The following is a 13,843-nucleotide window of genomic DNA, read 5'->3' as shown; positions in this document are numbered from 1 at the left end:
AACTCCTTAATCAATCTGGAGACCCTGTCTGAGCACTAGGGATGGGGACTCATGACTCATGACTGGTGGTCAAGTCTGACTTAAGTGGCAACTTGACTTGCACTAGACTCACAGGTTTTGGTGGGGACTCGGGACTCAAGTCACAACCCTGACTCATTTGTCTGAATCATGTTATTGAGTCCCTATGGGCCTGCCCCAAAACCACAAAGGCAAAGGTGATGGGAAGCCTGAATCTCAAGCCTCAGGGGGTTGGGGCAAGTGACTTGAGACTCAGACTCAAGGCTTGGGATTTGGGTCTTGAGAATGAAGACTTGAACTCGGACTTGAGATTGGTACCCAAAGACTTGCCAACATCCCTGGTATGTAGTCTCCAAGCAGTAGTACACATCGCTTTTGGACTGTAAGCTGTTTGTGACATTTTTAAAGCCATGCAAAATTATTTGAGGCTATTGTTAAGCCACAGTTATCCTATATAATGCTGCGGTAGAGGGAGAAAGTTAAGTAGGGTCCATTCTGTTAACCTTGGGTACTCCCAGATATGGCAAAAGTTTCTTTTCTCTCTTTTCCCCCTGGTCATGAAGAAACACAGGTATTCATGCCATACCAGTATTTAGGTCTAAACACCTCTAAAAATGACTTCTCCTTAGGAAATCCTTTCAAAATCCTTTGAAATGCTTCACATTTTAAGGAAACATTTTAGAAATCCACTTCTATGCCAGAATTTCTGTTGCAAAGCTATTCTCCCCCCTCCCCCACTCTTTTTTGTCTGTCAATTATTCCTAACTGAATGCTTCCAACCAGGACTGGAGACCCCGGTCATTAATTTCCCATTGGATAGCACTGTAACCCGAAACTCCATGTCCTCTAGAACCAACAGAAACTGGAAATAATCCTTGCTTACAGGAAGGACTGAAAGGCAAGGATAGCCATGGGGAAAAGGAGTGAAGTAAAGTGACACAAGCCTTCTGGATGGTGGGGAAAATAGTGATAAAATCAGTGCAGAAAGCAGTACTTTTAACAGAACACACAGCCCATCTGAATAAGTCCTTTGCTGAGAGACCAGCTCCATTTAGCTTTTCCTCTCTCATAACTATTGTCCCATTGGTAACTGAAAGTATTTTAAGGAACAGTGCCTTGGGGCATGCTTTTCTTACTTTCCCCCTCCTCCCTGCTTTTCCTTTTGTGTTGTCCTTTAAACGCTCTAGGTCTGCAGTCAGGCTTGTTGCCACTGAGTTTACATAAGTCTCTTAAAGAGCTCTTTCCATTGGAGAATAGGTAATGTCTTAAATAAACAAACTACCATGAAAGATCATATTGATTGAGGCAACAGTTGGCTATGAAACAGAAAGAATTTTGCAGACAAATGTTTAAACATTTGGCATCTAAACCACACCAGACTGTTTATAAAATTAAAGTATCTGTTTCTATGAAAGCAGCGAATCAACAAATGTACCATATGAGAGATGAAATTCAAAATAAACAAGCTATGACAAGGAAAGTAACTGATTAGAAATCTTGAACAGCATTTTCCCCTTCAGGTTCTTTGTTTTTCAAAGTGTATTTCAGTCCCTGTTCCTGCTAGTCAGGAGGGGTTTTGCTGTTGAACTTTCAGATGTGCATTTAAGAAGTAACTACACTTATAAAGAGACCTGAGAATGCCCTTTGGTGAAGATGAGTTAGGGCTAGCTCAGTTTATACACTAAGCTAGCAGAGGCTGTGACAAATCCAAACCCTTGCCACTTTAGGGATGTTGGAAATTACTAAAGACTATCCTGACCCTGGCCTAAATTTGTGTTGGCATAGAGATTTTGGGTCTAGGCTAGGAGGATTTTTTGCTCTGGATTAATTCTGTTTCTCCCCTTCAATAGCAATAGGGATGTACTAATGGGGAAGGAGCACAATTATGGAGAAGGGTGTGAGAAACTCACTTTTCCTTTAACTCCACTCTTACATTCCCTTTTGGTGTAGTACTACAGTGTGGCTGACTCACATGAATTTAACTTTCTTAGGTCAGATTTGGAATTGTAATACTGTATGATGAATGACAGAAACACCAGCAGGTTGTACTGCGAGACTTATCCATGGTTGACTGGTAAGGGCAGAACAGGTTGTGCAGCAAATGTTACAACTGAAAAGAAGTGGCAAGTGGAAAAGGTTAAGACCCTCTTTCCACCTGCTAATTGTTTGTTTCATACAGAATCTTCCCAGCATTGCTTTGCTCTAGAAAATGTGCGCAGGCAAACCTTTGTGAACTCTTATTGTCTGATTCCATAGTCTGTGTAAGTCCTCATGAGTGCATTATTGAGAAGAGAGGAAGAGACATGACATCATAATTTCATAATAACAAAGAATCAGTATGTTCCTTACCTCCACCCTCACCAGGCCAGTGATACTTTCAAGCCTGACATACCTCATGGGGTGGCTGTGAAGGTGAAGTGGGGTGAAGGAAAACCATGGACACTGCCTTGAGCTCACTGGGAAAGAGCATTAAGATGACTGGCTTCCCTTGCTGCTGGTGGGAAAACCGACCAATCATTTTGCAGCAATCGGCTAAACAGTGCTCACACCTCAATCATTTGATCCTGGTGAACAGACCACCTCCTGCTGGTAAGCAAGGAACATCTCTTATAGAATCATAGAATAATAGTGTTAGAAGGGACATATAAGGCTCAATGCAGGAATCAAAATCAAAGCAGATCTGACAGATGGTTGTCCAATTTTCTCTTGAACGCTGCCGCCGTCTCCTCCACCACCCATTTTCTCTTATCTCCATCCTGCCTCAGCTGCTTCTTTTATTTTGTTCAAATGACACAGGCTGGGCTGCTTAGCATCTGATTCTATTTATTATCTTCATGTCTCCCTTCTTCCTTAATCACATTCTCTGTCTCTCCCACTCCCCTCCCCAGGATGATCTAGCACACAAGCTGGGCAGTTTAGCATCTAATTCCAGTTCATATCTTAATTACTCACTTCCTGCTTAATACTCTGCTCTTCCTTTCCTTTTCTGGAAGGATCTAGATGTCAGTAGTAGTCACCTGACTGTTATCTTTCATTTTCATTCAACTGGATGGGGTTTTCCTCCCACTTTTTTTGCATATTTAGAAAGCCTGTGAGAGACGGAGGGGCAGCATGGATGCTGTCCTGAGCTCACTGAAGAACAGGTAGGAGATAGTTCGTAACAGATAATAGTACAACACTCAAACCTACTGTAGCAAAGAAGACCTCCTCTGGCATGGGTCACTTTTAAAAAATAATTATTTCACATCCATCTGCTTCCGCTTAAAGGTAAAGGTTCTCCTTGACATTTAGTCCAATCGTGTCCAACTCAAGAGCGCGTCATCCCCGTCTCCAAGCAATAGAGCCAGCGTTTGTCCATAGACAGTTTCTGTGGTCACGTGGCCAGTGCGACTAGACACGGAATGCCGTTACCTTCCCACCAAGGTTGTACCTATTTATCTACTCACATTTACATGCTTTCGAACTGCTAGGTTGGCAGGAGCTGGGACAAGCGACAGGAGCTCACCCAGTTGTGTAGATTCGATCTTACAACTGCAGGTCTTCTGCCCTTGCAGCACAGAGACTTCCGTGGTTTAACCCGCAGCGCCACCACGTTTCCCCAGGAACTTATTACTGCATTTTACTACACATTATCACATTCTTTTGTCAAGGACTTTACTACACCATGCATGGCCCTAACCCAGTGGTATATGTTGGGCTGATTGGCCCAAGAACACCAAATTAGCTTTGCAGCAGACTAAGAATTTGTACACAGGGCTCTCCCACTCTTTCCCTGCCATAGCATGAGAGAGATTACTGTATGTTGGGAGACAACTGGCCTAATTCTCATTAAGCGGGAAAACCTGTGCCTTAGCTGTGCTGCTTCAGTTTAATAAGAGCTCTCAAGGCTGAACTATTATAGTGGGCAAAACAAAACAAAATCCCTTCAAGAAGAAAACTAGCACGCTAGAAGATTAGGAGAGAACCTTAGAATTTCCCTTTATACAAAATGATGGGTATTTTAAAATTAAACCAAGCAACGTTTCAACAGCCTTTTTGATCTTTTCGCCCTAATGTGCTCATTGTTAACCAGGGTCTCTTCTGACTTCAAAATCCATCCTTGTACTAAGGGTTGAATCATCAATGTCCATTGAAAAGTTTATCTACACAAATGGCTCCACCCTATGAAAATCTGTGATTTCTATTTGATTAAGTATTTAGACTTCTCTGCTAGACCACTGTAATGCAATATTCTAACTACAATAGGGAATGCTAAGTACCTCAAAAATGATAAATCCCAGGATTCTATAGGATAGAGCCATGGCTGTTAATGTGGTGTCAAAAAACTCTGGATATCCTATACATTGCCTAATACATATCAAGTTGATTCTGGATGTCAATGGAGTTATTAATGGGGGGATTTTAAGTATGTCCAAAGTTAAGTAAATGTAGAGAATACAACAATAATATTAAAGAATTGATGGTGATGCTTCTTGCAAAGCTATACAGAGGGTTTTCTCCGTTAGGTAATGCCTTTCCTTTGGAATTCATGGTGTTGTCTAGAAACAGTTTTAGTGAAATAGCTCATAATGCCATCAGGAAATTGTGTGTGTGAAAGTGCAGCAAGTTATGCCACATTAGGCATGGGCACTTCATATTTGTTTCCCTGGAGAAGCAAAAGCGGTACTTTGAAAGAGGGTTGATAATAGGTAACCACATCAAACAATGCCTACTAGATATGAGCACTTTGTATTTGTTTCCCTAGAGAAATGCCCAATCCTGCCCCACAGAACCATCCGGGCCACTTACTTGGCTCTGCAAAATGTTCAGCTCCATTGTTGTCATCATCACACCAATCTCAGAAGAAGCTCAGTTGCCCTTCTCCCACCTCCCCACACCACTCACTGGCTGACTGGGGAAGACTCCAAGTCCCGTCTCTGTGCCAAAGTGGTCGGCTGCATGGGGAGGTGGGGAAGAGCCAGCTGGGCACCTTCTGAGATTGGCACGACAATGATGACAATGGAACCAAGCGCTGCAAGGAACTCGGTAAGTAGCATGGCTGGTTCTGAGGGGTGGAATTGGGCAGGATTGGGCATTTCTCTAGAGAAATGAATATGAAATGCTCATGTCTAGTAAGCATTGTTTGATGTGGTTACCTATTGTCAAGTCACTTTCAAAGTATATTGACTCTGTGGATTAGTGACCTCTACAGGCATATTTTAGAGTTTCCAAAACACAACCCAACACTCCGATTCTGTCCATCTGTGAGATAATAAATTAAACAACTCCAATGCCTCCTTCCTGAAACCTACTCAGATCTAGACTTCTTTTCTGTACCTCTCCCTTCAGTACATAGGGATACCAACATTCTCTAAATTACTCTGTCAGCATCTAAATAAGTAGCATTTGCCTAGAGTATAATGTGTTATTTTCATCAGCTATGTAAGATGTCATACAATTTCAAATGTATTTGATTGTCATATGTTAATACCATGCCCAATTACCCCAAACAACATGAGTTTATAGATTCCTATAACATTGAATAAATCTTGTAGTGGTGCCTCTTTTCTTATTGAGGAACCCTGAGGACTCATTACTTTTTAGTTGTGTATGTATGTATACTGTATATATATATACAGTATGAAAACTCTTCTCATGAATTGTTCCACCATGATCATTACGTGGATGGGGCTGGGGTTCTGATACAAGGTAAAACCGAAGTGTTTTCCATTTGTGTGGAGTTTTGAAACACTGGTCATCTTCTAGGTCAGGGACATAAGCAAGCAAAGTAGTACATTACACAAGCAGCAGCATTAAGTAGAACACATCCAGTTATTAATAATGTTGTAATAGCAAGTGTTATTTTTAGAGGTAATGAGGGCAAAACTCAACATTATTTCAATCATATGTGATTGGTAGTGTCATTGCTTGTTTGGTGTAGTGAGTAGTATTTGCTATAATTATTAAAATGTTAATTGCAAGTCATGTCAGTGTATTGTTAAGTAACCAAAAAGAAACCCTTTAGAAACACAGTATTAATGTGGTGGTCTTTAAAGAACAACTATTGCTAATGAGTTGTTTACCAAATAACAGCCAATGACAAATAAGTCTCTTTTCATTTATTAAAAATAATGTTGCCATTCTAGCTATTAGCCATTAAACTATGCTCCTACTGGCCTCATTGTTAAAGCACCCCAATTTATTGGGAAAGCAAAAATGTAAAATTCTGCACAGTTTTACCTAAGCCAAAGTGTCCAGGTTGGTCCCATCAGGCAATTGGGTATGTGCTCCTAGCATAGGACGTGTTGGGAGTGGGAGAGAAAAGGCAAAGAAGCAGAAAGAAGGGGAAACAGCTTTACTGCCCAAGGAGAAAGGCACTGGGGGGGGGGGTCATCTCTTTCTCTGGCATAGGAAGCAAAGTGCATCTGAGAAAAGGAGAAGGGAAGGGAATGATGCAAGATAGAACAAGAGAGACAGAGTGCAAGAAGCCACAGGAAACAAAATGAGGAAAAGGCCTGAGGAAACTGGGGAGCTTTAAACAGGGCCCAGTGGTAGGATTTCAATCAAAAAAGTGCAGTAGAGTATGTGTATTCAAGTTTCTGGGGCACAGCATTTTGGTGGGGTGGACTCTTTTCCAAATGAGAGCAGGAAGAGGAATTTGAAGAGATAACTGGGGGCGCGGAGAAGAGTTTTGTTAAGGGAGGTGGGTCATGAGGTTTTCAAAAATTCATGTACAGTAGCTCCTTTCTGTCCCACACTGAAAACAATGACAAGGGGTAAAGGTGGAGAGAAAAATCATGCATCGGACTTTTCTTTCTAATAAGATTTTATTTAGTCCCTAGCTTATACCTAACTAGGTATTTTTAAAACTGCTCTGCTACCTTAAACTTTAATTAGATTTTTAAACTTGCTGACCACTAAATAAAATGTTAGCTCTTTTCTATTTATTTTGCCATCTTTTGGAATTTTGAGGGTGAAACTTACTTCCACAGGGTTGCTTTGGACTGTCATTTTTTTAGACTATCTCCTTCAAGTTTTTCTGAACAAACACAAAAACAGTGGTTTCTAAAAAAATAAAAAAAGCAGGATGCTGCTGATCACAAGAAAGCTATTAATAATCAGGAATCCAGCTGCAGGATTATTAGAATTTAAAACAGGAGAATTATCTCCACACAAGCTGTTATTCGTGTTACCAGCTGTTCGTAAATCAAGAGATCCAGGGGTGGAGAGAGATTGTTCATGTCCCCTCAAATCTGGGGTTTGGGAATAATGTGTTTGCATATCACTCTGTCGATTAAAATCTTTTCCAAGAAATAATATCTCACACAGGGGATTACAGGGTTAGTCATGTCACCTATGGAATTATTATAGAGGACATGATATTCCCTTGTCAAAACCCCCAAACCTCCTTCCACAGTGATTTATTTTTTGACAGAACAGGCCAATTAAGAATCTTCAGTATGTGCAGGAGGCAATTGAAAGTCTGTCTCAGGGCACCACAGGTCTATGTTGAAACCCAACATAGCGTTTTTCAAAAACAGAGGTGACCCCTAGGCTACAGTTCATTGAAAAGCAGCAATAAATGGAATCAGTGTTGCCTCCAGATGTTACTATATGCCAAGGCATCTGGCTAGATGCTACACACTCTACAACAATTCTATCTCTGCTCAGAATTTTGAATTCTGTCCCACTAAATTTTACTGGGTGTATCTAGATGCTTATGTTTGCTTTCCATACTCATATCCCCTCCAACTTTCTGTGTTTATGGATGTGGGGCGTTTTTCCTGTGTAGGAGTTGCTATCATGTGGCAAGTACTGTATAATGTGAAGCCAAGCTGAGAAAGAAGGGAGTGCAAATGAGCTGGTGTGCATTAACAACAGGAGTAGTGCATTCAAACCAATTGCAAAATAACAGCAATAGCCACAATCTGTTCAAATATAGCAAGTGGGAAATCCATGGGATCCACGAACAGATGTAGCTGGTCATGAATTGGGGTCTCTCATTTGACAACAGATGATGGGAATTTAGGTCCCCCTGGTTTATGCTTGGTTGGGTGACTGGGGATGGGTAGATGCCATTCGTTGTGCATCCCTGGAAGGATTAGGGTTATGGGAAAGGTGGCATGGAAAGGCACCAAAAAGTGATATGTGATAAAGCCTGCCATTTGTCACCTGGCTCACCACAGGGAGTGAAATGTCACCTGAACCCTAACCCTGGCCTCAGGCAGTAGATAGCCTTGCTTCCTTATGAGCCTCTTTCTCATTTGCTATTTCTGTAAACAGCACATGAAAGGCTTTGTTCTTTTACAAGTAGCAGGTTCTGCACTGTTTCCCAACATTCATATGGCATTCTATGCCTTCAGTCTCTTTTTTGTTTGTCCTTAAACCACAGGATGGAGATTTAGCATACCTTCTCACCAGGGGCAATGCTTAGCACTTCTCATTTGTAGTTGATGTCTTCATTGAACCTCGGGCCAGACGTTTTCAATTAGTACTCAGTTAGAATTTGGGAAGTGGGGGGAGAAGTGGATTTTTCTAAGAGAAGAAAAGTTCATAGTTTTTAAAAAGAGGTGTGGATGCAAAGTCTGATATTTCCATGGTTTTTTATTTTTATTTTTATTTTTTGGTATTAAGTAACTGAAAGGGAAGATGAATGTATCCTCTGGAAGGGCCCATGAAGTACCTGGGATGGCTAGTGTGCAGAACATTGCAAGGAGCTACAGAGTGCAGGCAGCATACAAGTCAAATAAATGAATAAATAAATAAATAGACTGTACGCTGGAGAAGAAGACTGAGGCCAGAGAGACCTAAATAGACCTAAGGGAGCTGTTAGCAAAGCAAGAAGCAGTCAAGGTATATGTGGATTTAGCCCCTAAATATTGGAATAACTGACATTGCAAACTTTCCCCTTTGAAAGGTGTGTATGTAGATGTATGACATCTAGACTACTTATCTTAGAAAAATAAGAAAGTTTATTAAAGAAATACTTTGAGCCAGAAAGCTGAAAATAATCCTATTTGAAGGCCTTCTCTGTTTCTGCTCCCAGACTTTGGAACTCTGTCCCACAAGATGTCCGGCAAGTCCCATCTCTGCTGTCCTTCCACAAGCAGGTAAAGACCTTTCTCTTCAGGCAAGCTTTCCCTTAGTGACTGGGTGTCTCACTGGGGTCTTAAATGGTTTGTTGTGCCTTACTGCTTTTGTGGTGTTTACTGTCTTGTAGTGTGGTGTTTGACTCCTTCTAGTATTTGCATACTTACTGTTTTTAGCTTTAAATATTGTCTTTTAATGATGTAATCCACCTCGCATCTTTTTTGAGGAGAAACGTGGGGTAAACATATTTTAAATAAATAAGAAAAATAAATTCCTCTGCTATCCTAGCCCCCCCCCCTTTTTGTTCTGGTTGCTGAGAACACACACTCTTGCATTGCAGTGTGGAGCAGGAGGCATCCCACTGTGCTGTGACATCTGATTCAAGAAATTAGGTATTAAGGAATTGCACTTCACTGGTTAAATATTGTTATTGTAATTCAGCACAAAGATGGGGATGAGAATCAGAATTACTTGGATTTGGGTTTGCTTATTGTTGACTTCCCTGCCTACCATTGGCTTCAGCTCTGCCTGTCATTTTGTTTGTCCATGGCCAAGAGGCATATTAGCTGAAAGCATCCACTGTTGTTTCACTTAGTGCTTATCCAGATAATTCCCTTCACATTCCTAGGAAACCCTTGCTTTAATTCCATCCTGCTGGAAGATCTTACTGTAACACCTATATCTCATCTCTTTCCTCTTGGTGGGTGTGCAGTGTGAAAAGTCTTCTACTATTCCTTTCTTTTTTTCAAAGACCAGTGCACACTAACAGCATGGGACAGACAGTGAAGAGACAGACAGAACAACATGTAGAAGTATATGGATATTTGTACATTTAGGGCATGAAAAGTGGCCACTGGCTAACAGATTTATAGACCGTGAGTAAGAATGTTCTATATTCCTTGAATATTTCAAAAACATCTATTTGTAATTTCATTCCTACAAATAAGAAGTAACAGACCTCCCATTAAGGTCCTGCAGGCTGGAAATCTTAGTAGGACTTAACAGAGGAGGGTTAACCAGAGAAGTATCTTCATTTTCAACCTGTTGAAAGAATACCTGGAATTTAGTACAGTGCAGATGAACTTGGTAAGTCAGTCCCTGAAGACTCTGTGGCCTTGATCGGCACATCTAAAGATTTTCACTAATGGAGCCCTCTTACAATCCCAGTCAGGCAGGAAATGAATCCCAGCCATGAGTTCTGTCAAGAAGAACAGGAGAAATTACGGTTATTTCAATATCATTTCAAAGATATGTGTTATCCAAATCAAGGCTGATGTGGCAAAACTCCTATTTCATGGTTCATGCTCCACTGAGGACTTGGTGAAATTAAAACATTTGTCTCAAGCATGTTACCTCAGATGTAAGTCCTGCTGTTACCCATCAGGCTTGGTCCCCGGTAAGTGCATCTTGGGTTGTAACTTGAATAACCAAAAGCCACAGTCTGTGGTATGCTGGCATCACCAGAGGTGATCTCTCTATATGCATACCTTATACAAAGGCATACAAGAAGCAACAGCACCATTGATATACCCCAGTGACATTGTGTATAGAGAATATTATATTATGTCATTTCTGAGTGGGCAATGAAAGACCAAGTAAGAATCATTTTTGAAATACCAGCCCACAATCATGGTCTGCTTCTAATCTTACACTCAACTCACAGCCATACAAATTCATTCTTTGCTCACGTCTCAGGAGCACATAGTCATTGCTGATAAATTCGGCATGAATAGCAGCTGTAGGGAATCAGTCTGAAAAACAGGACCGCCTGTCACAGGCCCTGTCACAGTGCTGTCTACCATTCTTCGGGTAATTGTGCTTTCCCTGGGAAAGGGGTAACAGAGGCACACACAGCTCTTCAATGTCAGTGTAATCTCTAGCGTGTACTTTCTTTCAGATGTGCTAATTGGTATGAGTTTGCATATCTTCATCTTTTGCTGACAATACATTGAAGTTATGTCTATCTTTGCACCAGGGGCACAGTACTCTTTCTGGATAGCTCAGTGGCTTAAGTATCTAGATGTAGGACCAAAGGTTGGGAGTTCAATTCCTCCCTGTGCCTCCTGTGAGTAGAGCCACCCTATATGGCCTTGGACAAGCTGCACGGTCTCAGGGTGCCCCCCAGAAGAAGGGAATGGTAAATTATTTCTATGTATTCTGTACCTAGAAAATTCTGAAAAGCATTGCTATGAGTCAGAACTGACTTGACAGCATATCATTATTATTATAGGTGTGGTATTCCTTCCTTTTGGTCACTCTAGGCAAACATGCCTAGTCCATCTCAGTCTTCCCATACCCCTGTCTTCCTACATTCACATTTCACCCTTATCAGTTAAACAAACTGAATTAAATCCTGTTATTATGAGCAATGAGGTTGCTGATGTAACAATGAGATTGGTGGGAGTTAAAGCACTCATCATAATGTCTTTCAAGTTAATTTGGGGGGAAATGTATGACTGCTGAGGAGTTGCATTTATTGCTCATCCAAGTGGATGACTAATAGCAACACTCTAAGTATCACTAAGGATTGTGCGCAAAAGCACCATGGCAGGGGGAGAATGGCAGAGCCCACTTAACCACAGAGACAATCTTCTTGTTCTACACTTGTGTTTTCTATGGTGGAATTACCAGATTGATTGGGTGGTTTTCACATTATTGTAAAAAAGTAATCAGACTCATATATTTTCCTGTATAATCATATGGCATGTGCATTAATGATAATCCCTGATAATTTCAAATATTTATAATCTACAATCCTTGCAAAAAAAAACAAAACCCAAGGAATCACAAAGACATGAAGACTTGGTCCTCACACGCTGCTACCATGCTTATTTCCCAATAGTAGCATCACCTCACTATCATCCTGCCGTGGACTGATATTACACAAGATTTGGGTCTTGGTTCAAATGTTATGAGTCTGATTCATTCTCTGCTCTTATATGTGGGTACTCTCATCCACTTCCCATTTTTTGCCTGACCAAGTCAGTTTCCTGTGATATTCAAATGGGCATACTATCGATAGCTTCTTATTCAAAACTATAATTTAAATCATGGTTGGACAAGTTCTAGAAGTCCAGGGACCATTTGTACAGCTACAGGACTCTCAGAGGACCACACCACCTCACTTGTAGAAGTGGAATTTTCCAGAAAGAAACAAGGCAGAGATGCACTGTACATGAAGTCTGCTTATTTCAGACAAGAGAATATTTTATTTATTTATTTATTTATTTATTTATTTATTTATTTATTTATTTATTTATTTATTTACAATATTTTTTAGCCGCACCATTGCCAGTGGCTTCTGAGATTATATGAGGATTTCTTTTTTGAGTTGGGAGGAGGGAGCATTTCGGAAGTGGGAAGCATTTCAAATCTGGAGAGGGACCCTAGATTTTTTTTCCCTGCTAAATACCACTGATTTAATTGGAATTATCAACAGGATTCTGACCCATCCATTTGGGTAGGCCTCCAAGTTCAGTCTTCATATTGCAGACTACTTAGCATCATTTCAAGAACTCCAGAATTTGTAGCAGATAACTGGTATTCAAAACTCAACTATGGCACAGTATTAAATTGTATCTATGGCCTTCTTTGTCCTCTGAGTGCTTTGCATTGAAAGCAAATGATACAAATTCACCGAAGAAGGAAATAGATTTTGTGTTTATTTATTTTGCTCTTGGAAAGCAACTAATTTTTTCCCTTAAGAAGATTATTACTTGAGGGTGTTACTCAATGAAGTGAACTAGTAATTTATTGATACAATCTAAAGTTCTGGTGGCCCTGGGTGATTATCTCCTTTGCTTTATGGACAAAGGAAACCTTTCAGCAGCCTTTGATATGCTGGATCATGGTATTTTGTTGAGGAGACTAGAGAGGGACCTGGACCAGTACTGCAGTGGTTTTCATCTTTCCTCAGCAAGAGGGTCCAGAGAGTAACAACAGAGAGCTATTTATCAGCTTCTTGGCAATTGTCATGTGGAGTCCTGCAGGACTCCAGTACTCTTCAACATATACATGAGGCCATTATCAGAGACCATCCATGGCTTTGGAGTTGGGTACCATCAATATGCTGATGATATCCAGCTATATCTTGCATTAACCAAACAACCAGGGGCAGCCTTGACAGTGCTTAACTATTGTCTGATGGCTGAAGGGAAACAAACTGAAACTGAATCCAGGCAAGATGGAGGTGATGCCAGTCACTTGGCAACTGACAAATCCAGTTGTCACTTCACTGATAACTGATGGAGAAAAAAATAATTCCCTTTTGAACTAAGTGTCTTATTAGACTCAATGCTTCTCCTGGAGAAACAGTTGGGAATCATGGACAGATCAGCATTTTAGCATCTGTACCAGGTTTGGAAATTTTGTTCTTATTTAGAGAAGCTGATGTTGTCACACTGACCTGTACAACTGTAACCTCAAGATTAGCCCTGAGGACAACTCTGAAGCTACAACTGGTACAACATATGGCAGTTAGGCTAGTAACAGGTGCTTCCTGTTACGATCATATAACACCTACGTATTTTGCATGAGCTGCTTCAGTTGCTAATGGTTTTCCTGGTTCAATTCCAGTTGTTGGCTATTGCCTTTAAAATTCTGCACAGTTTGGGATCAGCATACTTACTGGACCACATTTACCTATATGATTCCCTGTGCCATCTAAGGTCATCTGGAACTGCCCTTCTAAAAATGCTAACCATCAAAGCAGTCCTGCTTAAGCATATTCAAAAAAAGAGATCATTCTGTGTTATCA

At 40.7% G+C, this 13,843-nt stretch overlaps 1 protein-coding gene across 4 annotated transcripts in view; it reads right to left on the bottom strand.

Annotated features, from left to right (window-relative positions):
- EPB41L4B (erythrocyte membrane protein band 4.1 like 4B) overlaps positions 1-13,843 on the bottom strand; it is a 172,642-nt gene that overhangs the window by 47,822 nt on the left and 110,977 nt on the right. For all 4 annotated transcript variants that reach the window (XM_020804925.3, XM_078377647.1, XM_073003946.2 and 1 more), the window contains one exon: positions 10,046-10,128. In XM_020804925.3, the coding sequence (XP_020660584.3) occupies positions 10,046-10,128 (83 nt within the window). The remainder of the gene's footprint in view (positions 1-10,045; positions 10,129-13,843) is intronic.

This window comes from Pogona vitticeps, chromosome 6 (assembly GCF_051106095.1).
Source record: "Pogona vitticeps strain Pit_001003342236 chromosome 6, PviZW2.1, whole genome shotgun sequence".
NCBI classification, from domain to species: domain Eukaryota; kingdom Metazoa; phylum Chordata; class Lepidosauria; order Squamata; family Agamidae; genus Pogona; species Pogona vitticeps.
Note: the sequence above shows the minus strand (reverse complement) of the source record. Positions and strands in the feature narration are given on the sequence as shown.